Source organism: Crocodylus porosus, unplaced genomic scaffold, assembly GCF_001723895.1.
Source record: "Crocodylus porosus isolate Cpor-Errol unplaced genomic scaffold, CroPor_comp1, whole genome shotgun sequence".
NCBI classification, from domain to species: domain Eukaryota; kingdom Metazoa; phylum Chordata; order Crocodylia; family Crocodylidae; genus Crocodylus; species Crocodylus porosus.
This window is the reverse complement of record NW_017728886.1, coordinates 125,101,737-125,126,494: the sequence shown is the minus strand read 5'-3', so window position 1 is coordinate 125,126,494 and position 24,758 is coordinate 125,101,737. Positions and strand designations below refer to the sequence as shown.

At 40.6% G+C, this 24,758-nt stretch overlaps 1 protein-coding gene across 5 annotated transcripts in view; it reads left to right on the top strand.

Annotated features, from left to right (window-relative positions):
- Positions 1-17,503: 17,503 nt before the first annotated feature.
- The window catches only part of CTNND2 (catenin delta 2), a 936,097-nt gene continuing 928,842 nt past the window's right edge, over positions 17,504-24,758 (top strand). For all 5 annotated transcript variants that reach the window (XM_019541636.1, XM_019541627.1, XM_019541621.1 and 2 more), the window contains exon 1: positions 17,504-17,634. In XM_019541636.1, the coding sequence (XP_019397181.1) occupies positions 17,506-17,634 (129 nt within the window). In that variant the 5' untranslated portion in view covers positions 17,504-17,505. The remainder of the gene's footprint in view (positions 17,635-24,758) is intronic.

Sequence of the window (24,758 nt, the reverse complement as noted above, 5' to 3'; positions counted from 1 at the left end):
CTCTAGCACCCTCCAGCTTTTGGCTTGAGCCACTGCAGGCACGTGGCTGCATTTCCTGAATCACAAGTGAATGTCTGTTCATTTGCCTTAGACTAACCTGCCAAGACTGAATCAGTTCAGCCTGAGGCTTTTTGACTGTCTGTACTTAGCCCTGGAGTTCAGTATTTTCTTTTGCATTTAACACTATGGCCAGATTCCTACTTTGAATCTGAAAGTTACTTAAGTTCTAAAAACTAGAAATGATAAACCTTGTTTTGTCTATGTAGCTGTTAGGAGGATAAATTATTATTATTTGTGACACGCACTCATATGCTGTTGTTTAAAGGTAAATAGGCTGCTGTGATTCAGTAATGTTTTGATAATTTGGAAAGGAAGGAGAGAGGCTTGAAAGTTTCTACAGGTCTTCAACTAGAGGTTCAGTAATGCTAAGAAATGTCTAAAATGAATGACATTTTTGCTTCACTGCACTGCTCCGTTTAATCATTCCAAATATTATATATGACCATACAGAAAAGTTCTTAGATAAAATGTGTAAAGGAATTGCAGCATTTTGGCTACCAGCGTCATACATGAATCTTCATGTACCAATCAGGATGTGTCATAGACTGCTTCAGTCAATGCTCCTTTCCTCTGGAATCCTACCTCTTTCTGACAGCAAGAATATAGCTTATGTGTATGTATGAGAGAGAGAGAGAATACCACAATTTGGTTTATTTTTTGGTCTTGCTGTAAATAGTTATCTTTTCGATATACAAGTGGATGATTCATCATGAAACACTTCAGACTCTTTAGTGGGAGTCCATCCTTTCTGTGGAATTTTAATTTGAGGAGTTGGATGAGACACTAGACCAAATTTTGTGCTGACTTTTAATGAAGACATTGGATTCTGAGGTGCAAATTAAGGAATTTTAGTTTTCAAAGCCTTGTCAATATCGCCTAACTTGAAAATGCTGAAGTGTGGGATGCTGTACAAACTGCACCGTACCCAGAACACATGCATGAATGTACAAACTTTCTTTAACATTTTGGCCCTGAATGTGAAAATACATTTTAGTTTTAGTCACTCCATTCCAAAATAACTTATTTTATTCAGAATTTTATAATAAACTGTTGTCTATAAAAGTTGTTATCACGTTCTCATATACTAAAATTATCCCATTCCAGTTAAGAAACTTTCACAAATCACCATATATGCTAGCCTGATTATATGTGTGGACAAATAGAGGATGCTTTACCTTTGGTACATGGTAAGAGAAATATAGGAACAGCTTTGCCTTCTTGTTTTAAAAGTGCTTCTTAATGAGATTTGTGGTGCAGTGATGATAACACAGCATCAAATCAGTACTGCTGTCGAAGTAGAGTGTTCACCCTGAACTCAAGCTAGTTTTTTTTTTTTCATTTAAATTTTGAGAGAACAGCCAAAGTCTTGCACCTGATTGATGTTTTAAAAAAAATGATTTTACTTCTTTTGTACTATTCTGGGACTTGGGCTCAATTTCCTGGTGAGCCCTAGACTCTAGTCACATGAGTCTATTTTTTTGCCTCAGTCCCCTTCTGCAACCAGGGCTCTTACCTACCTCACAGGAGTGTTATAGTGGTCTATAGAGATTCTGAAGCAGAAAGATATACTATAGTTGTGGGCAGGCCATGGCTTTGTATAATTGCCTCAGAGGTTTTTGTGGAAAAAATCCTTAGTCTTGAGGTGCTTAAAATTACAAGTCACTTCTATTCAGAAAATTGATGTGTAAGGAGCAAAGAAAAATGAAAGAATTCTCATATTTTGTTAGCATCTTGCTGTTTTGTTTGATACCTAGTTGAGAGTGGATGTTGAGAGAGAAGGATTTTGTATGCATTTTATTCTGCATGTGTTTTCAGAATGTTAGCTGAAATTATTAACAGAAAATTGTTGCTCAGAAAAAGCAGCAAACAATATTTGCTTAATGGGTTCTATACAATTAATCTTTTTTTCTCAGCCTTGTGTTAAACCTATAAATAGAACTTATATCAATTACTGGAATTTTCTTGCTGAGTTTTGCAAAATAACTTTGGCAAGAATTCATTTTTTAAAGCTACTTAGCTTTTGAGATCCTTCTGCAGCCTCCAGTGATTAAATGCATTCATAAGGAATTCTGAACTTGATTTATTTTCAAATGGTGCAGGTAAGAAATCACTGAGGTTAAATTCTCATAAATTATGTAATCAGTTTCAAGTATGAATAGAGCAAATGTCAGGGAAGTGTGAAGTTGTCTGTTTTGACTATGTTCTTTAATATATGATCATAGTGGGGTAGGTAATTCCAAGCTTCTAATTCATGGTGCATTCCTGTGTTGTTTAATCCTTTTGTTCTTGTTCACCACACAGTCTGATTGATGTGAGTTTTGAGTGTGTAGTAAGAGCAAGAATGGTAGACTGGTGGATTCTCTCAACTTGCCTTTTAAGCACAGTTCAGTGAATAATCCTACCAAAATCAGTGAAACGGATTTTTTTTTAAATCCCCCAAACAAGTAATAATTCCCCACTCCCTGCCCTTCTGTGCTCAGTGGCACCACCCCTCTCTTCCCTTCCTTCCTCCTCTTCCCACTGTTTCTGTTCTCTGGCTGCCCAAGGGGTGGGAGCAGAATGGAGACCTCCAGAGCCACCCGTGCCTGCTGTGGCCAGGCTTCCTCATAGAGCTGGGCTCAGCCAGGGACTGCAGTAGCAGCATGAGGGTCCCTGCTCCCTGCTTGGTACATCCAGTGTTCCCTGCCAGCCTGGGGCCAGACATAGAAGAAGGGAAACTGACTGCTGCCACTGCTGTCTCTAGTGAGCCTGGCTCCATGTGCAGTCTGGCTGGATTGAGACAGAAGCAACTCTGGAGCCCCCTCTCTCCTGCCTCTGGGGACAGTGGCAGCAGCAGGTCAAGAAGGGAAGGGGGGAGAGAAAATTCCAACTGCCACCAACCGCCTGAAGCACAAGTCGCTGCTCCTGTACCCCACTTGCCAAAATCCTGGATCAACCTGTGGATACCTTCTTAGTGAGTAGCTGTTATACATGGGGTAAAACTTGCAGGATTTAAGCACTAATGAGTTGGGTGTTTTTATTTGATTCTTAATTTTTTCCTAGTCCTTTGTTTTTTTTAGTGGAGTGTTCAGCATTTGTTTAGTTAAGAAGCTTTGTATGTCTCTTGATAAAAATAAGATCTCTTAATTGGTCTGATTTTTCATTGTTTCACTTGGAGTTTAAAACATGATTTCTTGGATGACAGACATCTGTATTCTTTTGGGACACAGTGTCTGTCCAGACAGAGTTTGCTTTCATAACTCTCAGAAAATCATGGTAGTGACAAACAAGAATGAATTTTCTATTTTCAGCCTTTAGACTTTACATTTTTCAAGCTCTTCTCTGTAATCATGAAGGACTTATCATAAGTGAAAATGGAAATTCTCCTGTTTTTGACTGTGGGACATCCTCTGAATAAGAGTGTCTCTTCTTGGCCCTGGGGCTGGATCAGCCCTGGAGCTTCCTGAACTCTCCCTCACCAGGACAAATTCTGAGGAGTGAAGAAAGAATTAGCCTTGAGATTTGTTTCAGGAGTTGACAGATAATACACATGTGAATTCTCAGTTCCCACTAAAATGCCAACAGCAGGGTTTGGACAGCAGAACAGACCTTGACATTTTTGCAGACTTTTAAGATAGTATGATGGGAAATGACTTGTCTTGCTCTGCCCAGTAATTTTCACAGGACAGAGCAGCACCTCATCATGGTAGGTGCCCTCTTGGCTGTCTACTCTTAGCTATCTGCTGTCCCCCCTCCCCTCCTCAGAGTTTCCCACAGGTGGGCAGGGTAGGGGTAATCTGCTATGAATATGAAGTCATGTCACCCCCCCCTCGCCCTCCACCCCAACTGCTCCCCCACCCCTCCCCCGATAAACGTGTTTATGCCTATGTCAGGACACCATTTCTCTAGCCCTAATAAGAATTTCTTACCAGTGCAGAGTTCTTTGAGCTTACAGTTGATGATCCCACAAGATATCCCCTGATGTTTCTGCAAGCTCACTGCCAGCACATCCCCTAGAGTCATAGCAGAAAATCACTTTTTTATGACAGTTCTTTACTGAGGTTGGCAATTCAATGGAATGTGCATAAGCCTCTAGAAACCTTCCTGTGCCTGCATAACAGCTTCATAGCTCAATCAGACCTCCTAGCAGTGGAAGCAGTGATGAATTGCACCCTGAACTAAGATTGCCTTCCCATGAACAATGATTCCTCATCCTGACTTGAATGCTCAGAGTCTGCTGTCAGCACAAGCTCAAGCTGAGGGGACCCGGGAATCCTGAAGGACTGCAACACTGACTGATACTAGGCCACATCCAAATTCCTGTGGTAATGGAGGAGGCCACTGTCCTGGGACCGAAAAGATGACTGCATTCTCTGGTTCTGGACCTATCCTTGCTTGGCACTGAGGAGTTTACAGGATTGCCACTAGCCATGCCATATCAGGGATACAGAGTGACATGATGCTCTATTTTAGTATGTGCCTCTCCTCTTCCCAGGGCTTCATGATCTCAGCCACTCCTCTGCTTGTGCTCAGTTGAGCCTAAATAAAAAGTTTGATTTCACATTTGTGTAGTGTTGCTCTGAAAAGCTGTCAAGGGGATTGGCCTTCTGTCTGGTCAGGACCTTTGCCAAAGCTTCCCCTAGGTACTGGCACACAGAAATCAACCAACAGTACCTGACAGCCATGGACTGGGGTGTAGGTGACCCCTTAAAACTTACTGATGCACCCCAGTGCACATGGGATGTCCACAGAAGGAGTGGGGGAGGGATGGGCTGAGAGTTGTCATTGCTAGGGGGGATGGTCTGGCAGTGAGGTGGGGAGACAGCAGGCTAAGAACTGTGATCTGGGGGTGGTGCAGTTGGATCAACTTTCTAGTCAGCACTTCTTGCATGTTAATTAACACTTACTTAGGCCACTGAGTGCCTTAACTGGTCCATCAGGCTAAAACAGTGTGATTCGCTCATGTACAGTTGTGATGGCCTAATCATGAGTACGCCACCAATTTTCAGCTCCTCTGCATTGTGCACAACACATGCAGTTTAAATCAAGTCACTATTACTTCATATGAGCATGTATCGCTTATTAAAACAAGACACAGACATAAGAAAGTAATTACCTCATAACCCAGATACAGGATTTCAGGCAGGGAGAAGGGGAGAGAAGTATTTCTAGATCCATAATTGCATTTTGCACTTTTCTTAAGCGATTGGGTTCCCATTGAAGGATACTATTGGCATTTCACAGTTCTAGTTTTGCAAATTAGTTCAGTAAAAGCTGCATTTGATTGCTGTGCAGTAAGGCTGTGTGATTTTTACCTTCATAATTAATGTTCCAGCTGAAAAATGGTTTATTGTGGAAGGCAAATTCACAGAGGACTTCAGATTCCTTCTTGTAGTATGATTGCTTAATTAAAGTTACCTATTTGGATTTTCCATTTCATTCATAATTTGTTGCAGTTGCCAGTGTAATGCATGATATGTCATTTATCACATGTGGGTAGGAAATATTTTCTGCTGTCACACTCATAAAAACATAATGTATTTTAGATTTAGTGAGCAAGACTAGTATAACTATTTTAAAGCTGAATCTCATTGAAACACAAGAAAGATGTGCAGTGCCTGGTCTATCCATAGACTGGAGACAGCTAGTGGTCCTGATCAGGCACCCAGGGTGGGTGTGACAGGGCCTCATCTGGCCCTGTGGAGGGAGGCAGGGGGGAGCCTAGCCCAAGTTTAGCCACATGGGGAAAGGGGGTTTGGCTTGGCCTAGGCCCATGGCGCAGCCTCACTGGAAAAGGCCCAACTCCAACCCCCACATGGGCTTGGGAATTCTGCAGTAGGGGAGGGTGGAGATATTAATTGCTACCACTCCCCTGCTGCCAAATAACTTGACTTGTAGGGAGCCCTGCAGGCCAGATGCAGTGGCTCCACAGGCTGGTTTTGGCCCATGGGTGGGAAGCTGAGCACCACTGATTTAGGGTGAAAGGAGAGGTAACGCACAGTTAAATTCCTATGTTGTAGTAGCCTGTGCTCCTTTTCATGTCCAAACAGTCCACTAAATGAAGCATGGATTCTGTAGAAGAGTGGAGCCATGCAATTAAAGGCTATGCATAAAGAGGCTGAATTTAAGCTGCACAAGCTTCAGACATCTGTGTTACCCACTTTTGTGTGCTTGACTTTAATATTATTACCTAACATGAGGATGAAGAAGTTACTTCTATTCATAATATAACAAACATCAGCAGGGTTTGACTGCAGCTCAGGCTTCTGCCATGTGAGCTACAGAACTAACTACACCAGGAGAGGGCACCCTGCAGCACACATGCCATAAGTGGAAGACTGGAGAGGGAGCAGGCAGCTCAGTGGCAGATAGGGCAAGGACCAGAAAGCAGAGCAGCAGATTGGGCAGGGAGCACAGGGCAGGAAGTAGAAAGAGGAGCAGCTAAGTGGGCAGGGGAAGGAGATCAACATGGCACTCGGGGAGGGTGCAGAGCTAATTTGTGGCATATTTGTCATAATGGTTGGCCCCCACTGTACTACACTATCTACCAGCAAGAGAAGGCTGTTAATCCAGGGGAGAAGGAATGTTGTGTGCTGTGCATCTCTGATGCTGTTAACTGATTAGGGAACTCTGACCTTATTCTCTCTCTCTTCTGGAGTACAGTGTGTGACAGTGCTGCTGTTAGTTTGGCGGTATGCTGTTGCCAGGATCTTCCTTGAGTAATGAATACAAGAAAAGGAAGCAGAAGCACAATTGGGCAGTTCTGTGCCATGGGTACAGCAATGATCTGTATTTTTGGGCCCCTTTTTGAAGTTACCATCTAGCACTGCTATCCCAGTTGCCTCCACCCTCCCAGTTACACTGCTGAACGGAAGGTAGCTACTTATAGCAGTTTATAATTCAGATAAAGTTGAATGAAATTTAATCAGAACAAAGAAATAGAACTTCTTTAGCCTAGGGCTATTGGCAAGGGCTTATTAGAAAGAAAGAAATGAACAAAACACCAAAGAAAAAAATAAAAGAGAAGTCCAAAAAGGAGGGGGGTGAAATGTATATTCAAAGCTTACCAACAGAAGCTAAGTTTCAGTTTAATAACACATTTTAGTCTATGATGCATCAAACTTTTAGCAAGGGTGGAAGAAATAAGGGCAATTCTGCTCCTTTCCTAGAGTCCAGAAATCTTTGTTCCTGCTCTAGTTGCAGATACTCTTATCTTAGACTGTAAGCCTTTACAAACACTTACTTGTATCTCCTTTCATGCTTTTTACAGCTTCAGGCTGGTGCTGAATAAATTACAAACCATAATCTTAAAGCATAGGCAATATTCACAGTTGAATGGTAAATCATTCTGTGGCTTGGAAGTTCTCTGCTGAGTCTGTCTATGCTTATTTAGCAATTCTTCTCTCTGCTGCCCACTTTTTTGGCACCCTTAGAATTTCTTCCTAACTCTACCTACCTGTTGTTGCAGTCTCTCTCCTTTTATATCATCTATGTGCTCAGTACTCCTAACCACGACTTAGAGACAGCAAAAAAGAACTTTCCCATAGAGAATCTATCATAGGTTTGTACTAGGTGTTGTACATTGTGGGGTGTGGTTTGAGTAGCTTAAGGCAACTACCAGGAGTGAGGTACCCAAGTATGAGCTGGAATTGTAGATATGTGCATTGCCACTGCTTACAGGATCCAAATATGGTTGTACATGAATTGATTTAAGTGTAAAATCCAGGAAGGTTTAAACATCTTTTAAAACCAGACTGCTCTTTTATAGGCTGATCGCTTCACTCCTTTTTTCTTTCGCCTTTCCTCCAACACAGAGTTTACCTTCAGACTCGGAAGTCAGAAATTGAGTTGTGCCCCCAAATCATGAGATGTTAGCAAAATTTGAAATCTAAACATTCCATTTAGACAAGTTTGGCTCCTGTGCTGCTTTAATGTTTTCTTTTTAAATCCTCTAGTTAGACTTTGACACCTCTCAGGCTAAGACGAGATGTTGCATTTGTCCCTGGATAAGTTGTGCCCTTGTTTGTACCAGAACAAAAATATCCTGGGATTGGCATGTACACATCTCCCCCTTCTAACCAAGATTTAGTGACTAGCTGAATGCAGTGCCACTTTTCTGCCATTGATTCAATGATGCAGTACTGAGATAATTACACAGACCTATTTTGAAGTTACACTAAGATAAACTGTTAAAGCTCTTATCCAGGAAACCTCTTTAGGATTTATCTTGGGACATGATTGTCTTTTGTCTTAGGATTGTCCATTTTATCCCTGGATAATTGTGAGGACTGTTTTGTATCATCAGTGTTTCACCTGTTTAATTTGGAGATTTTTTTTGCAAGGTTAAGTAAATTAGGCCATATCCTGTAAATTTAAACACAGTTTCCAGGAGTAGACAAGTCCAATGTATGTGCAGAGTAGACTATGAACAGTGATCAACAGAAACTGTTACTACAATGAAGAGAGATTTATGCAGACCTGAAAAATTACGTGCCAGACAAAAGCAAGGTACCCTTGGCCTACAGACGTTTGTTAGCAAAAATAGTGCATTTCTATTCAAATTGTGTGCCTAGTTACAATCATGGAGACTATGTTCATGACATGTATTCTAGTATCAGTCATACTTTTATTCCACTAGTATTATACATTTATATTTACTGATGCTTATTTTCCATGCAAATATATTAATAGGCAGCATTGAGAAATACAAGCGTCTGGCTTCGTTCCTTGTGAATAATCTTATAGAATGAATTTCCAGTAAAAACTGTTTTGATATTGACAGTGTTTTTTACATAGCAATGATTATCCAGTCATGTTATTGCCTGTAATACAATGACTTTTTCAGTTGAAGCTAAAGATGCTTAGAGCAGAAATATCATTTTCATTTTAAAATGAAAAGCAGTAGAGAACTGAATCAAAATACTTTGTCAGCAACTTCTCAATGGTCAATTTCACTTTTAGAATCTCAGCAGTATGAAGTTGACATTGCATGTTTCTAATCAAAACAATCCATCTTCTCTCTCACCCCCAGCAAAAGCAGTGCCCCTTCATTCTTCCTCCTCCCACTGCCCTTCCCCCACCCCCATATTCCAGTTTTTGATTATTATAAAAGGTTTTGGTTTTGGTCTTTATGAAAGGTTTAATGCAATATAGTATACCATTTGTGTCAGATCTGAATTGGGTCTTACTCATTATAGGGACATCATAGAATAGCAGGGACCACAACCTTCTAAACTTGCACTCCAAACACACCTAATTGGCCTTGGAGAGAAGTGAGTTTTCACTATGCATAAAGAGTTAAAACCTTTATCTACCTCCTGACCATGAACAATTTTAGTGTGTCTGCTCTATTTTTCTTATTTGAACAGGATTGTACCTATTTTGTACCTACACCTTAAAGTCTGGAGGATAAGGTACATAATTGAATTGAATTTTATCTGTTGTAGATTTTGTTTTTATTTTATCCATTCATCAAGCAATCCATTTCTAATTGTATAGACCTGTTTCTTTGTTTAATTTTATTCATTTCAATTCAGTTCATGCTCAATTTTAAAGAATCAAAAGAACAATGATTTGAATACATCTCCTCTACCTAGACTAAGTACAGTCAGAATGCCCAAGGCTGAATTGATTCAGTTTTTCCAGGTTAGTCTAAGCTGCAGAGTTTGAACCAATAAGCAAATGAGCAGACATTCACTTTTGATTCAGGAAATGCAGCCACAGGCCTGCAGTGGCTCAAGCCAAAAGCTAGGGGGTGCTAGAGCACACCTGCCAGCCATTCCAAGGATCTTCCCCCCTCCCTGTGAATGGGGCATGACCAGGCTGTAGTCCATGCTTTGCTGGTGTGGGGGGAAGGTAGTAGCATTGAATTCAGAAAAGTTTGAACAAGAATAGTTCTTTCTCTGAAAAAAACTATTAATTGAAAATTATAAATGCAGTTTGGGAGGTGTGTTCACTTAATCTTCCAGCTGCCCCTGAGATCTCTGGCATTTGCAATCCAGCCTCAGAGCAGCAGAACTTCACAGGATTGCCCGTCACTTCCTCTTCCTGTTTCCAGGTGCCTCTGGGATTTGTAGTCCACAGTCACAGCCAGCAATAAGTAAGCCAACCAGGCAGGGCAGCTCCATACTTGGGAGAAGGTGAGTTTAACTCCCCTCCCTGGCTCCAGACCCAGCTGGGGTTTGCCTGTGGGGGGCAGTGAGCCAGCCCTCACTGCCTCAGCTAGAAATCAGAGGGGCAGGGCCAGCCCTGCTCTCTGAAGCAGATAGCAAAGCCCAATCCAGGGCTGTAAAGCATGCTGGGATGCTGGGGGAATCTGATTTAATTTGAACCAGGAAGGGGTCTGAGACAAAAGTTTCATACTGTTTGACCTAAATCAGTTAAGTCTGATACTACATTCAGTTAGGCTAAACCAGTTTCAACCAGGTTAAATCTTAAAGCAGTTTCAGCCATTTTGAAACTGATTTATGTGCACTAAACTTCTGTTCTGTTACAGAATTAAACAAGTTTCTGATCACTTACACTGATTTATGTGTAACTTCTGTCCCTAGCCCTTGTGATGCACAAGTATTACAGAGTTTTCTCAGATAGCTTAGGTAAGGATGACTGAATGGAACATACAGGAAAAGCCTGCTCTTTCCAAATCAAAAATGTGTTTTCTTTACGTTTTTCTAATCTTTTCCCTTTTAATATCAAAGTTAGCTGGAGTTTTGTCTGAGAAGAAATTGAACAAAACACATGTTCTGGAGTTGTTGGTTTTTGTTGTTGTTGGAGTTTTTTTGTTTTGTGTGTGTGTATGTCAATTCCAGCATATAATTGTGAAACCCATTTTGTAAGAGAGATTGCACGCTTATGTGTTGTTTATATATCCAGGTTCCTATATGTTCCTGGACAGTGTGGATTTTCTTTTTTGATTACTTGCCCATGATTTCAAATTGGAGAATGGGCATGATCTGATTTTCAGGGTTTTTATAATTTTTAGGTAAATAAAAAAGAAATTATTTTCAGGTGATCTAACATAATGACATTCCTCTGTATCCTTCCTGCTGATCTTAGTCAAGAACTGTTCTCTGAGTTCCTTGACATGACATGGTCTTTTACACATTTAATATTTAATCTGAGATTTGTTTTACGTTCAGTTTTGTTCTGCCTTGCATGTAAATAAAACACTAGTTCCATTGCCAGTCACAGTATTAGAGATCATTAAAATACTATGACAAGAGGACAGGGATGATCCTGCCTCAGGCAGGGGTTTGAACTACATGACCTCTGGGAGTCCCTCCAGCCCTGCTTCTCTATGACTCTATAAGAATTCTCCCAGTAACATAATTGTTGGATATCCAGTTAAAATATAGTCTTGACTTGATCTAACAAACTAGCATAAGTAAACATCTGCTCAACTTCTTTGTTTTGGGGAGATCAGTTTTGACTGCATCCCTGTATATCCTTGTTTCTAACACTTCTGCAAGCCTGTAGATGGCACTTTGCTTTATTTTATGTAATTATTTTAATTAAGAAACCTCATGCACTGCATTGCCAGAGGACAATAACAATATTTTGATGAGTTATGTAACTCTTCAAATTTCAAGAGCTATATAACATGAAAGGCAGTTTGTCTTGGTAGTTAGATGTTTAGTTAAACCTTCAATTTATCAATGGTTGTGGATTTAATAGTATTAAAGTGTAAATGTAAATGGAATTTATTGCCACTTTTCTTTGGCTAAATGATTGTAACTATAAAGCTGTACTGTATCAGAGAGAGAGAGCTCCTTGATGTGATTTGACATGTCCAAATAGTTTTTATTTGACCAATATAGTCTGAAAATTTCAGTTGGTACATGCACATTATTTTTAGTATCACAAGTATTTCTTAATGATCCCTCATTGTTTCAAAAGCAAAGAGGGTTGTAGTGGACCTATTTGCATATCGAAGTTCAGAATATATTAAAAAATATCCTAGAAATGTGCAGTGGTTGCTATATATTAGGTACTATTCACTGTAGCTTTCAAATCTATTTTTAATGTGGACAGTTTAATACCCCACTGCCTCCATTACATGCAAGTTTTCGACATAAATTGGTGACTGATGTGCACGCTAAACTGTTCATAATAATTATACTCATGCTCAGACCTTCTTAGAGACGGTCTTGGGTAGAGACATAACAGTCTGAAAAGTTAAATATTAAGAAAGTTGCAGATAAACCTAAAATTCAGTTTAGAATTTAAACACTTGGACAGTCTTAAATATAACTGTTGTTAGTTTCATGGTGGTTCATGGAGATTTCATACCATTCACAGGAGATCATTGTAGAAATTGCAGCTGCTTTGATCAAGGTTTCTGGGGGCTATTAGGGATTTGTGGGGGTAAACCCCATCAATAATGCCTCAGGTTGTACTCCATGTAGAAACAAATGTTGCCTTTTGTGTTGCCATAAAAAGTGGCATAACGGGACAGGAAATAGACATACATGGCTGCAACAGAAGGTAGTTTTATTTTGTGCCACTGTTGCAGTAGACATCTATTTGCTTTATGGCAGGGGAGCACGAGCAACCCAGAGGAGCTTGGGGAGCATATGCCTTGCTTTCTCCACTTGCAGAGATGCTCTCCCAGGGCTCTCAACTAGCAACATATGTTTTGCCCAGTGGAGGATCAGCTGTGCCAGGACAATACCCCATCACAGCTGGTCTGCTCTATTTGGTGATATTAGTTTCTAGCCTCAGAGGCCGGGTACAGACATTACACTTTTACTAGTATAAGTGATCAAAAGCTGGTCTATACCCATAACAGAACAGAAGTTCAGCATAGTTTCATAGTAGACTGTATAGACTGGTTTAAAAATGGCAGAACCCAGTCTAAGATTTGCTGCTTCCCGCCCTGCACTAAAGGGCAAATGTGTGTTCTGTTCACTACTGATATAAACTATGCCATTTACAGAAAACCACATAACTTAGATTGATTCCACCTTTGGCTTTTTGAATGTCTGTACATAGCCAGAAACACCTTTAATGTTTTGTATTTCAGCACTGTGCAGTACTGCTTACTGCTATTAGTGAATGTCTGCAGTGAAGAGGGAACACCCAGAAAATGTAATAGGCCCATAAGGTATATAGCAGGCCTCTGTGCATTTAATTCATAATCCTTGTGCTCAGGCAGGGTAGGGGGTTCCTCTGTCCATGCCATCTATTGGGTGCAGTCATAGTCCATTTTTGCTACACCTGCTTCTCATCATTCAGACCCAGTAGCGAGTAGGAAAGTGTGTATAGCAGGGTGGAGTTGGGAGGTGGTTATTCAATTCATTTTTATAGATGGAAAAGGAATAGCACAGATAGGAGGTCGATCACCAGCAGAGCTGGAAACAAAGCCGCAAAGCTCTTGGCTCCTACTCTGTTCCTTAATAAACTGATTTTTACTTCCTCCCTAGGACTGTTATTGAAACATTAGTACACACATTGTTCCTCAGTCTTTGGGCAGATAGCTTAAAACCCGAGGGAGGAGTAAGCTTACCAAATAGCTTTATATGTGAAGTGTCTCCATGGCTGGAGAGAGAAGAATCTGGCATACTAAGCACAGGAACACAGATGAAGAAGGTAGTCTCTGATTTCAGAGACTGCTTAAGGACAGAATTTAATCACTTTAAATCTACTCTGCACATGTTCAACCTTAACCCTTGTATTATTAGACAGAGATTTTTAAAAAGTCACACTCCAGAAATCTGCTGTTGATTAATTTATATAACTGTAGGCCTCAATCCAGCATTTGCGGCTAGGTAGCACACTAGTCCAACAAGGTAGCCATTACTCCCATTGGAGTCTTGTGCAAAAGCTTTGTAGAACCTGGATCTTGATCTGTAAACCTGGTTTAGATACTTTCTCTAATTGTGTAAAATAGTAAGTAGTTCTTTCAGTACAGCTATTAAAAGTTTTAAATTATATCATCTTATTTCAACTCTTCCTCAAATTATTAACACAAAATTAAAAGGCAATATTTTTACCCATTTGCATTCTTATTGTGCCTTCTGAATTTAGAACGCTACAATTAAAAATTCTGCCTTTACCACTGAACCTGAATACTGCATTTTTGTTGAAAAATCTCTCTTAATTGTCATAGATATACATGGAGAATATGAAACGTGCTGGCTTAGGTCTGTTGGCATTTCCAGCACCTCCTTCAAATGTTCTTTGCAACACTGTTGGGGTGTACTGACCCCCATTCAATCATCTGTATAGGAAGTCATATGCAGACATATTGCGCAGCAGACTCTAGTCTTGTTTTCCCGTTCTGGAGCTGTCTATACTGTAATACTCTAGCCTTGTATCTGAGAAGGGAGCATTATTGTTCTCTGACCTGTCAGTGAGGTGCACAAATATGGTGCATATTCTCATGGATGAGAAAACCACGAGTTTAAGTGGGTTAACCCACTTGCTTTCTGCAGTTGTTTAATCAGTTTTAAGCAGGTATTTTCAGTATCTGCTTAAACTCATGGGAACAAACTGTTCGTGCTCCTAGCAACTTGCAGTCCAAATAAGGAGAAAAGGATAGCGGTGGCAGAGACAAATGCTATTTTTAAAAAGTAAAAATAAGCTATTTCTTTAAATTTGTATTTAAATAAAGTGTCTTACTGTGAAACAAAAAACATTGTTACCAAAACTTTGCCTGGTGAAGGAGGAGGACCCAACTTTCACTGATGAAAGAGAGGACAAGGAAGCCAAAGAGAATGCAGTGATTCTTACAAAGAAATGTATTGCTGTATACTGTATTATCTGCATTCAACAAAGGATTTCATTTTCCCACAAAATGATTAACTTTCCACCTAGTACGGTGCCTCTTAGGGAGGTGGGTACCAGTTGGTGCTCAACTCTCCCCAAATTCAGAAGCTTTTCTTCAAATGATTCCTGCTCCCCTCTAGAATAGTTATCTTGGCACATGATCATATATATCCCCACCTTGTTGGATGCTCTATCTTCTACTACTTCCTCTGGGGTGAGCTGGCCCTAGTCCTCCTCCACTTTTAGCAGCCTGTGAGAGATTTATTTGGGGTTAACAGTGTGCTTTCACTTGGTTACAGTGGCTCAAGCAGGACTGAGTTGAGGAACAAGGAAGAGAGACAAAAAGAGAAAGAGACAATGCTGAAGAGGAAGGGATAGAGGTAGAAGAAAGCAGGGAAACGGGCAGGAAATTGTGTGCTTCAGACATAGCAGTTCCATGTAGACTATAATAATTCAGGTAGGACAAGAGGTCCATAGGTGAGCCCTTCAGCCCCATATTTTTCACAGGTCGAGCTGCAGCATTAGAAAGAAATGACCTTGATTTCCATTAAAAATGTGACTAGTAATTTAGTCTAAAAATTAGGTGTAATTACAGTTAGAACCATGACCTATCCCCCTGTGTATATTATGTGTGGTGCTAGAGAGACAATACTTTTTAATGAACTTTGGCTAATCACAGCTGATTGCCTGTGCTAAAGCTACTTTGCAAAATGCATAACCTGCTGCATTATAAAAATAGTATTTTTCTCTCAGAATGAGAAATAAAAACATTTAAACATTTATTTAGAAGAAGATAATGGAAGTTTTGTACAACATGTGCATGGCAGGCAGAACTGGAGATAAAGCATCTGAATTTGCAGGTGATAACTTGCAATTCTACTTGTTGTCTTTGAGAATAAAAGAATGAGAATGTTAACAGGGCCACTATTTTTGGCAACTTCCATGAGGAATACCAACCCCCAGCCTCAGGTCTGTGGGAAGCCCCATGGGCATTGGCTCTATATGCTAGATTGGGCCAAACAGGCAGCACAGGGCCCAGTATACCATGGGGCCCTGAGGCTGCATCAAGGCATGCAGGGCCAGGTGGGAGTGACACAGGACCTCCCGGGCCTGTTTCTGACATGCAGAAGCAGTGCAGGACCTGATTCCAGCAGGTGGGGTTGGCATGGTGGTGGTACAGAGCCTGGTCCAGCCCGCACAGACTGGCCCCACATCAGTCATTTGGCCTGTGGAGCCAAAACTTTGAGCAGCGCTGATATAAACCATCATGCTTCAGGCCATAAGCAGTCCTGCTGAGTGTTAGGAAGCAACTTGTCATGTGAGGAGATACCTTAAAATTTATTTAAGGTGGACTACTTAATACCCCTTCTGGAACATGTGTACCTTCTCACCTTGTCAGTGTTACTGTGTTTTGGGAAACTTTGGAAAGGAGACCATGACAGGGATGAATGAGGATTTGTCATTGTGGCACTGAACATTCATAACATTATAGAAAATTAGGGTTGGAAGTGACCTCAGGAGGTCATCTAGTCCCACCCCATGCTCGAAGCAGGATCATCTCCAACTGCATCATTCAGTGAGAAGCTTAAAAAATGTGGGCAGTCCCCATTATTTTTTGAGCCTTCCTTTTCATGACTTGATGTCATAGGACTTTGTGTTTGGTTTGGCTGTTTTTAATCTTAAAATTCCTCCATAGCTGCTGTGTTTAAAATTGTAGTCTGTTCATTTGGAAAGTATTGGGTAGATCTGCTGCCATGCATTAGTTTTTATTTTGATTTTGAGTCCTTGGATGATTTGGCCATTGTTAACTAGACATCCAAGGATCTATATAAGAAGAATATACAGAATAATAAAAGAATAATAGAAGTTCAGTTGGATTGCATTCTAGTGCAGTAAAGCAAGAAAAATTGAGGAAGTAGCAAGAGCAATTTCTCAAGAACCCTACTGACTTCTATGGTGAGTTACTGCATTTACACAAGTCATTTGAGGACAACTCATTTCACATCCTGTTTGTGTCATGGCTTGGCCTCCAAAAAGGCAGCATCTTTCTTCCATCTTCCTTCAAGCTTTATTGGACAAGAAAGAGTTAAACATTTATCTTTAACACTTGGGGTTTTTTGCTTCTTCAGCTCAGACATAGCAAAGTAACTTCTGTTTTAGAAAAAAATTGCTGATAAACCATCACAAAACACTCTGCTAGATTTGATGAAATGGTGCAAAAAGCTGGAGTTAAAATAGATGTATAGTAAATGTGGACACAATTCAAAAAATTATCTCAAGCTTTGTATTTCTCTAATGTATCTTTTGTTAGTTTTTTTCCTGAATAGAATTTCATGATTCATTACTTGTGTGATATTGTCATTTTGTATTGGACGCAGCCCCCAGAATGCTATACAAAAATCACAGCTGTACATAATTTGAATTATCTCCAAATGCAATGTGGTGAATGTTCTGAAGTAGAGCTTAGTGATAATAATTTTAGATTTTATTTTTAAAAGGGACTTAAAATCATCTTTGTAGTTTGAAAAGAAAGCTAAATAAATGAATTTCACATTATCTAAGTGAAGCAAATTTGTTCAGCTGGATACAAAAATATTTTTGGGAGGACTGGGGTGGTTATTTGTATATGAAGTTAATTCTGACTTATGCAATTTGTTATATTTAAATAATACTTTTGTCTTTTTTTTAATTATAGAAGATATGCCTGTTCCAGACCAGCCCTCATCTTCTGATAAGACAAGTTCTCTTAGTCCTGTGCTGAATGCATCGAATGGGGATGGTTCGGAAACGGAAACAACTTCTGCCATTCTAGCATCCGTCAAGGAACAGGTATGCAAGTGTGACAATGCCCCAAAAAACTAAGATAATGTGGCTTTTGGTTATATGCAAATGTGCTGGTTTTTGATTGCATGCAATATCCATCATGTGAATAAGGACTTGTTGCTGACTAGATGTCAGAAAAAAGCAGAAATATTTCTTTTGTTTGTTTATTTTAGTTTCTCAGCTACATTTTAGTTATCTCATGATGTGGGATTAGTGATATTTTGGTGAGACATCTATTTAATTCTTTGTATATTGCATTATGCTTGATCTCAAACAAGACTCCTATAGGGGCCAGTTGTTTAGTTTCAATTTACTGTATGTAGGCATGTCTTCCAGAGTATAAGAACTATGAATGTTCAGATCACTCACAAGAAAATGGTTCATTCTAAACTTTTGTATCATTATTGGGTATAATTCTGACTTTCAAAATATTCTGTTTATTTTAATTTGCACCCAGTGTCACATGAAAGTGGTTTAGACAAAAACCAGAAGCAGAGTGGCCTTTGCTTGGGTAATACAGCAATTCATTTATATAATATGTGTACTTTAAAATTAGGACATTACTTTCAGTACCAGTGATATCTTGCTTCTGACTCTTCTGTATATCTCACATAATGGTCATAGTCACAGTTCTTGAAGACAGGGACTCTTCAAGCTCAGGGACTACCAGGTTTTTGTAAGACGAGCAGGACCTCAAAAGGAACAGGTTAAAAAAATGGTACTGTTGATATGCCGTTTACCTTTCATGTTTGGTCAGCTCTGCCAGTCAACTGTGGAAGGATAAGCATGCGGTGGTTCTTCAAGAGATGGTCTTGCTTCCTGGTTGTCACAGGAAAGTTGCTGAGGACCAGAACCTTTCTGTACCCTTAATTGATTCTTGCATAAAAATCAAAACCTGACCTCAGGCCAGTGATTTCTAATACCAAATTCTGCAGGTTATAAGGTAACCATGCCTCAGTTTGTTGTTTTCATTAAAATGGTGTTCTTGCCTTTTTAATCTAATTACTAGCATGTCATTTTTACTATCTAAAGGTTGGGAATGATTGGAGTATTATCAGTAATCTGCATATAGTGGTCAAGCACTAAATTTGTCTCGATTTCATAAAACAATCAAGAAAATATACGTTGTAATACCTAGTTTCAGTGCTTTCGATCTTAGAGGAATCTGGATACATGGCTTCATAGAAAAAGGTGCCTGTGACCAGGATGTCAGGGTCTAAGATCCAGAGAAGAGTTGTAGAGTTATTTCTGCTACTCATCAGCCTAGGACAGTGGTTATCAACCCATGGCCCATGGGCCACTGCTGCAGCCCATGTGAAAATGCTGTTAAAGCATTTTTAAATGGATGCATAGGATGTAAGCTGTACAGGCACGTCCCACATAACACACTGAGAGCTGCAAGTGTGGCCTCAGAACCACTGGCTTAGGACATGAATAGGCAGAGAGAAACAGGAATAAAACAGAGACAGTCTTTGTTTCCCCTGGACAAAAACAAGTCCAAGTCCAAACAAGCCCAAGAAGGTTAAACTAAGATTTGTTTTGAGCTTTTGTTTAACAACAACAGTTTTAGGATGTGTTTCCAGTTTGGTTCTTGACTGTGTTTGCAAACTGAGCAAGACAAATTGACACTATGTAAAATTATGTGGGTAACCATGTGACAATATTTTCAGTTATTTTTAATTTAAATAGATTTTTTGTGTTCTGTTTCCATTTTCTCATAAATCCATAAAAGAAAGGCTTTCCTTTTTTAAGGTGATTCAGTATTTTTAGCTCTTCTCTGTTGCATGTTAATCAGGATTTTTCCAGTGGTGTATTGCCTTGAACAAACATAGTAGATTCAAGCAAATCTTATGTTCTTATGTGTTGAGCTGCTTCAGTGTCATACTGAAAATGAGCACATACAAAATATGGACTGCAACATTCTTGTTCCTTATTCTCACCATTCTCAAAATTAGTAGGCCACTTACCTGGACAAAGGGTAGAGTATGGAGACAGGGTTTGTATGTCTGAGGATGTTCACTGCCCTGTTTGCTCCATATCTCACACAAATTCATAGATTCATAGAAGGGACCTCAGTAGGTCATTGAGTTCGACCCCCTGTTCTGGGCAGGAAAGAGTGTTGGCGTCAGACAGCCCCAGCTAGGTGTTTGTCCAGTCTCTTCTTGAAGACTCCCAGGGTAGGGGAGAGTACCATCTTCCTTGGAAACCCATTCCAGATTCTGGCAACCCTTACTGTGAAGAAGTTCTTTCTAATGTCCGATGTAAATCTGCTCTCCATCAATTTGTGACCCCCTAGTTACTCCAGGGGGTGCCCTAGTAAATAGAGCATCTCCTATTCCCTGCTACCCTCACCTGATGAATGTATAGGCAGCCACAAGATCACCTCTCAGCCTTTTCTTGTGAAGGCTGAAGAAATCTAGGTCCCTCAGTCTTTCCTCGTAGGGCCTTGCCTGCAGGCCCCTGACCATACAAGTGGCCCTTCTCTGAAATGTCTCAAGATTCTCCACATCCCTCTTAAAGTGCGATGCCCAAAACTGAACATAGGACTCCAATGACAGCCTGACCGGTACCACATAGAGGGGAAGCATCACCTCCCTGGACCTGTTTGTCATGTTCTGCTAATACAGGATAAAGTGTGGTTAGCCTTGTTGATCCCTTCATCACATTGACAACTCATGTTCATCTTGAAATCAACTATGACTCCAAGATCCCTTTCTGCTGCTGTGCTGCTGAAAAGGTCCTCCCCTGGCCTGTAAGTGTGTTGGTGGTTCTTTTTGTGCAGGTGCAGCACTTTGCACTTGTCTTTTTTGAACTGTATCCTATTTCGTTCTGCCCATTTTTCCAACCTGTCCAGGTCTGCTTGGATCCATTCCCTACCCTCTGTGTTAACCTTGCCCCATAATTTGGTATCATCTGTGAACTTGGCCAGGGTGCTGTACCTACCCTCATCCAACTCACTGATGAAGACAAGGACTGAGCCGTGTGGGACTCCGTTGTCCATATCTTTCCAGTTTGATATCAACCCATCCACCACCACTCTCTGGGTGTGACCCCTAAGCCAATTTGCCACCTACCTGATCATGTAATCATCTACATTACAACCTGTCAGTTTATTTATGAGAACAGAATGAGATACCATATCAAAGGCCTTCTTAAAGTCTTAACAGATTACATCTACCTTGACTCCTGCGTCTAAGCATTTTGTGACCTGATCATAAAAAGAAACAAAGTTAGTCAGGCAGGATCTACCTGCAGTGAGTCTGAGATGATTTCCTTTCAACATTATTTCCCCTTCTGGGTTCCCACAAATGTGATCCTTAATGATTTTTTCCAGTTTTCCTAAGGATAGAGGTGAGACTAACTGGCCTATAGTTCCCTGATTCCTCCCTCCTCCCCTTCTTGAAAATAGCAACCACATTGGGCCTTTTCCAGTCATCTGAGACCTGACCTGACCACAGCTGTGCCAGCAGCTCTGCTATGATACTGGCCAATTCCTGCAGCACCCTTGGATGAAGTTTATCCAAGCCTGCTGATTTGAACACACACAGTCCCAAGTGCCTTCACTAAGCCTGTGATAGCAGTTGGCAGATTATTGTCCCTCCTGTGTCTAGTTACTGTAGCACCCTGATAAAGATACTCTTCATGGCAAGCATGTTCTATGAACACATTAGTGTTAATTTTTCTGCATGAAGTTCTGCCAATTGCAGCACTAGAAGGGCAAAGGGCCTGAATTTGCCATAGTATCAACTGTGTAAATGGAGAACTGTGTAAATATAAATGATAAAAAATAAATACTGTGCAGTAAATATCATTCTCCCCTCTGCTTTTTTCCCCTAGTGCTACAGTATATTCTGTCATACAATTTAAGGTGCTGCTTTGTTGCTTGAGAGAATAATTAACCTTTTCTGGACATCCTTGGGTTAATTTAGATTTTCTTTCACATCCCTGCCAGTTAACAGGCCTTCAGTTTAATTGCTTCAGAGCATGGATGCTCATGTGGCTTTTATCTTGTGCTGCATATTGATTTGACATCGTCATTTCTTAATTTCAGGTCACATTTTAACTTCTTGCAAGGGAAATAATAGATTGGATATCTGTGGGTTTTAGACTAATTTATAGTGGAAACTAGATTTTAATAGAAACAAAAATTTCATGGACCACCTTGAATATATGTTTCTTAAATTATTGGTAGTCTCGGCTATTCAAAAATCATGAAATACTAAAAAGAAAAAGCTTGGACTATTTTTTACTTGCCTTCTGGATTAATCTTTTCAAGCTTTTATAAATCAAACCTGAATACTAAAAGCTTTTTTGATGTGAAAGTTGTGATTATCAAGCAATCGTAAGACTATGGCTAATTAGAGATGTTCAAAAAGCCTGAGATGAAATCAACAAGCTATGAGATTTCTGTGTGGCATAGGTTACATTGGGAGCAAAAAGAACTCAGGATCACCCTTTGGTTGTGGGTTTGTATGTAAGTTGCCTGCATTGGCCAAGACTAGCAGGTTGGGGGCATTCCTACCTGTCTCCTTATTTATGGTGTCAATGCCAGTGTCCTTAAAGCATTTCCTCTGGCCCCCACATGTCCTTTGTCCTTGGCTGAGTTGGGAATATAGCAGTTGGTTTGGTAAATGTACATCAGGAATATGCACACAGTGGCCTGTCCACTGCAGCTGATGTTGAATAATTAAGACTTCTGTACTGGTGGTGTTTGCATTAGTCAGGACACTGGCATTTGTGTGACAATCCTCCCACTTTATGCTAAGGATCATCCAGAGGTAGTGCTGGTGATGTTATTCTAGACTTTTCAGGTGGTTCCTGTAGATCACTCAAGCTTCACAACCATAAGGAAGAGTTTGGATTACCACAGCCTTATATAGTAGGAGCTTTGTTGGAGTCCTGATGTCATGTTCATTGAACGTGTGATGATACAATCTTCTGAAGGTAGAGCTAGAATATCAGATTGCATATTGGATCTCCTTGTCAAGGTTGGTCATGTTTGAGAGAAGGCTGCCAAAGTATGCAACATGTCCAACATTTTCCAGCTCCTGTCCATCAATTAGGATCTTTGCCAAGGGAGTTGATTGGCCTGGAGCAGGCTGGTGAAGCACCTTTGTTTTTCCAATGTTAATGCTTGAGAGAGGCAGTTATGGGCCATTTGTAGGTCTTCCTCCATGTGTGTAATGACAGCACAGTCGTCAGCCTACTGAAGTTCCACAATCAAGGCTGAAGTTATTTTGGTTTTGGAATGGATGCAGGAGAGACTGAAAAGTTTCCCATTCATCCTGTACTTGATGCCACATGGCAGATGGTCATGGATGAGCATCTTGATGACTTCAAGAAAGATGGAAAACAGGGCTGGTGTGATCACACAGCCTTGTTTGATGCCAGTTTGAATGGCAAAAGGCTCCATAGCAGAACCACTGAATAGAATGAAGTCATCTGACCATGAAGGTATCTTAGGATGGTGATAAATTTCCCTGGGCAGCCAGACTTCAATAAAAACTTTCAGAGAACTTCACGGTTAACAGTTGAAGGCTTTGGCCAGAATGATAAATGCTATATATAGTTTCTGCTGTTGTTCAGGGCATTTTTCCTGGATCTGCCAGGCAGCAAAAATCATGTCCATGGTGCCTCTCGATAGTCTGAAGCCACACTGAGACTTGGGAAGGATTTTCTCAGCAAGAGAGAGCATTCAGTTCAGCAAAATTTGAGCAAGGATCTTCTCAGAGATGAAGAGGAGGGAGATACGTCGATAGTATTATCGTCTGTTTTAAAAATGGTGACACTACTGGCATTCCTTAGGTCAGCAGGAATTTCCTCAGCATTCCAGATTTTGAGAACCAGTGCATGGAGTTTGTTGGTCATAGTTTCACCACCAACTTTGAAGAACTCAGTTGGTATGCAGTCAAGGACAGATGCTTTGTTGTTCTTCATCTGTCTTATTGCCTAGTGGACTTCTTCAGAGGTTGGTAGGCTGGTAAGTAATTCCCTTGCTGGATGCTGTAGGATGTGAATTTAATGGTTTCATCACGATTTTCAGTTCAGGAGCTTTGGGTAATGTCCCTTCCAGTGGTTTTTGATGGACTCATCTTTGAGGAGCATATTGCCATCTTCAAATCTAAGTGGGGAAAGTCTGCAAGAGTTTGGTCCATAAACAGCCTTGATTGCACTGAAGAAGTTTCGCATTTCATGACTGTCAACAAATTGTTAGATTTCTTTTGTCTTCTCTCCCACCATTTGTCTTTGATTTCTTGAATCCTACTCCGGGCTTCAGCTTTAAGCTGTTGAAAAGTTCCTGGCTTCTGAGTAGATGTAGGATAGTTTTGCCAGTCACAGAAAGCTTTTCTCTTCCAATCAAGGAAAGGGGTTGATCTCAAAATTGTTTTAGTCAAACCAGTCCTGATGGTGTTGAGTGGTAAAGCCATTTGATTCCATGCAAGCCTCATGGATGGTCTCCTTCGGAGCTTGCCAATCTACCTCTACACAAGTGTTATCATTTTCAGTCCTAAGATTGGTGAGTTTCTTGCTGAGGATATGTTTGGAGGGCTTCATGGTGTCTAGGGGTCTTAAGGCATTTGATGTTGTGCTGTCCTCAGATTGATTTGGGTTGCTTTTGATGTTTCACAGCAACCCTAATGGACACGAGTGATCTCACTAAGTGATGATCTGTCCAGTAATCATTGATTCCTCTCATAACACACATAATATGAACATCTTTTAGATCATGCACTCCTACAATGACATAATCAAGGAAATGCCATTGTTTTGAGTGGGGATTTCATAGATTTCATAGACATCAGGGCTGGAAGGGACCTCGAGAGATCATCGAGTCCAGCCCCCTGCCCAAAGGGCAGGAAGTCAGCTGGGGCCATAGGATCCCAGCAAGATAAGCATCCAATTTACTCTTGAAGGTGTTCAATTTAGGTGCTTGAACCACCTCCGCTGGCAGATTGTTCCAGACCTTGGGGGCTCGGACAGTAAAGAAATTCTTCCTTATGTCCAGCCTGAAGCAGTCTTGCAGGAGTTTGTGACCGTTCGACCTCGTCATCCCTTGGGGGGCTCTGGTGAACAAACGTTCCCCCAGATCCTGGTGGTCACCCCTGATAAACTTATAGGTGGCCATCAGA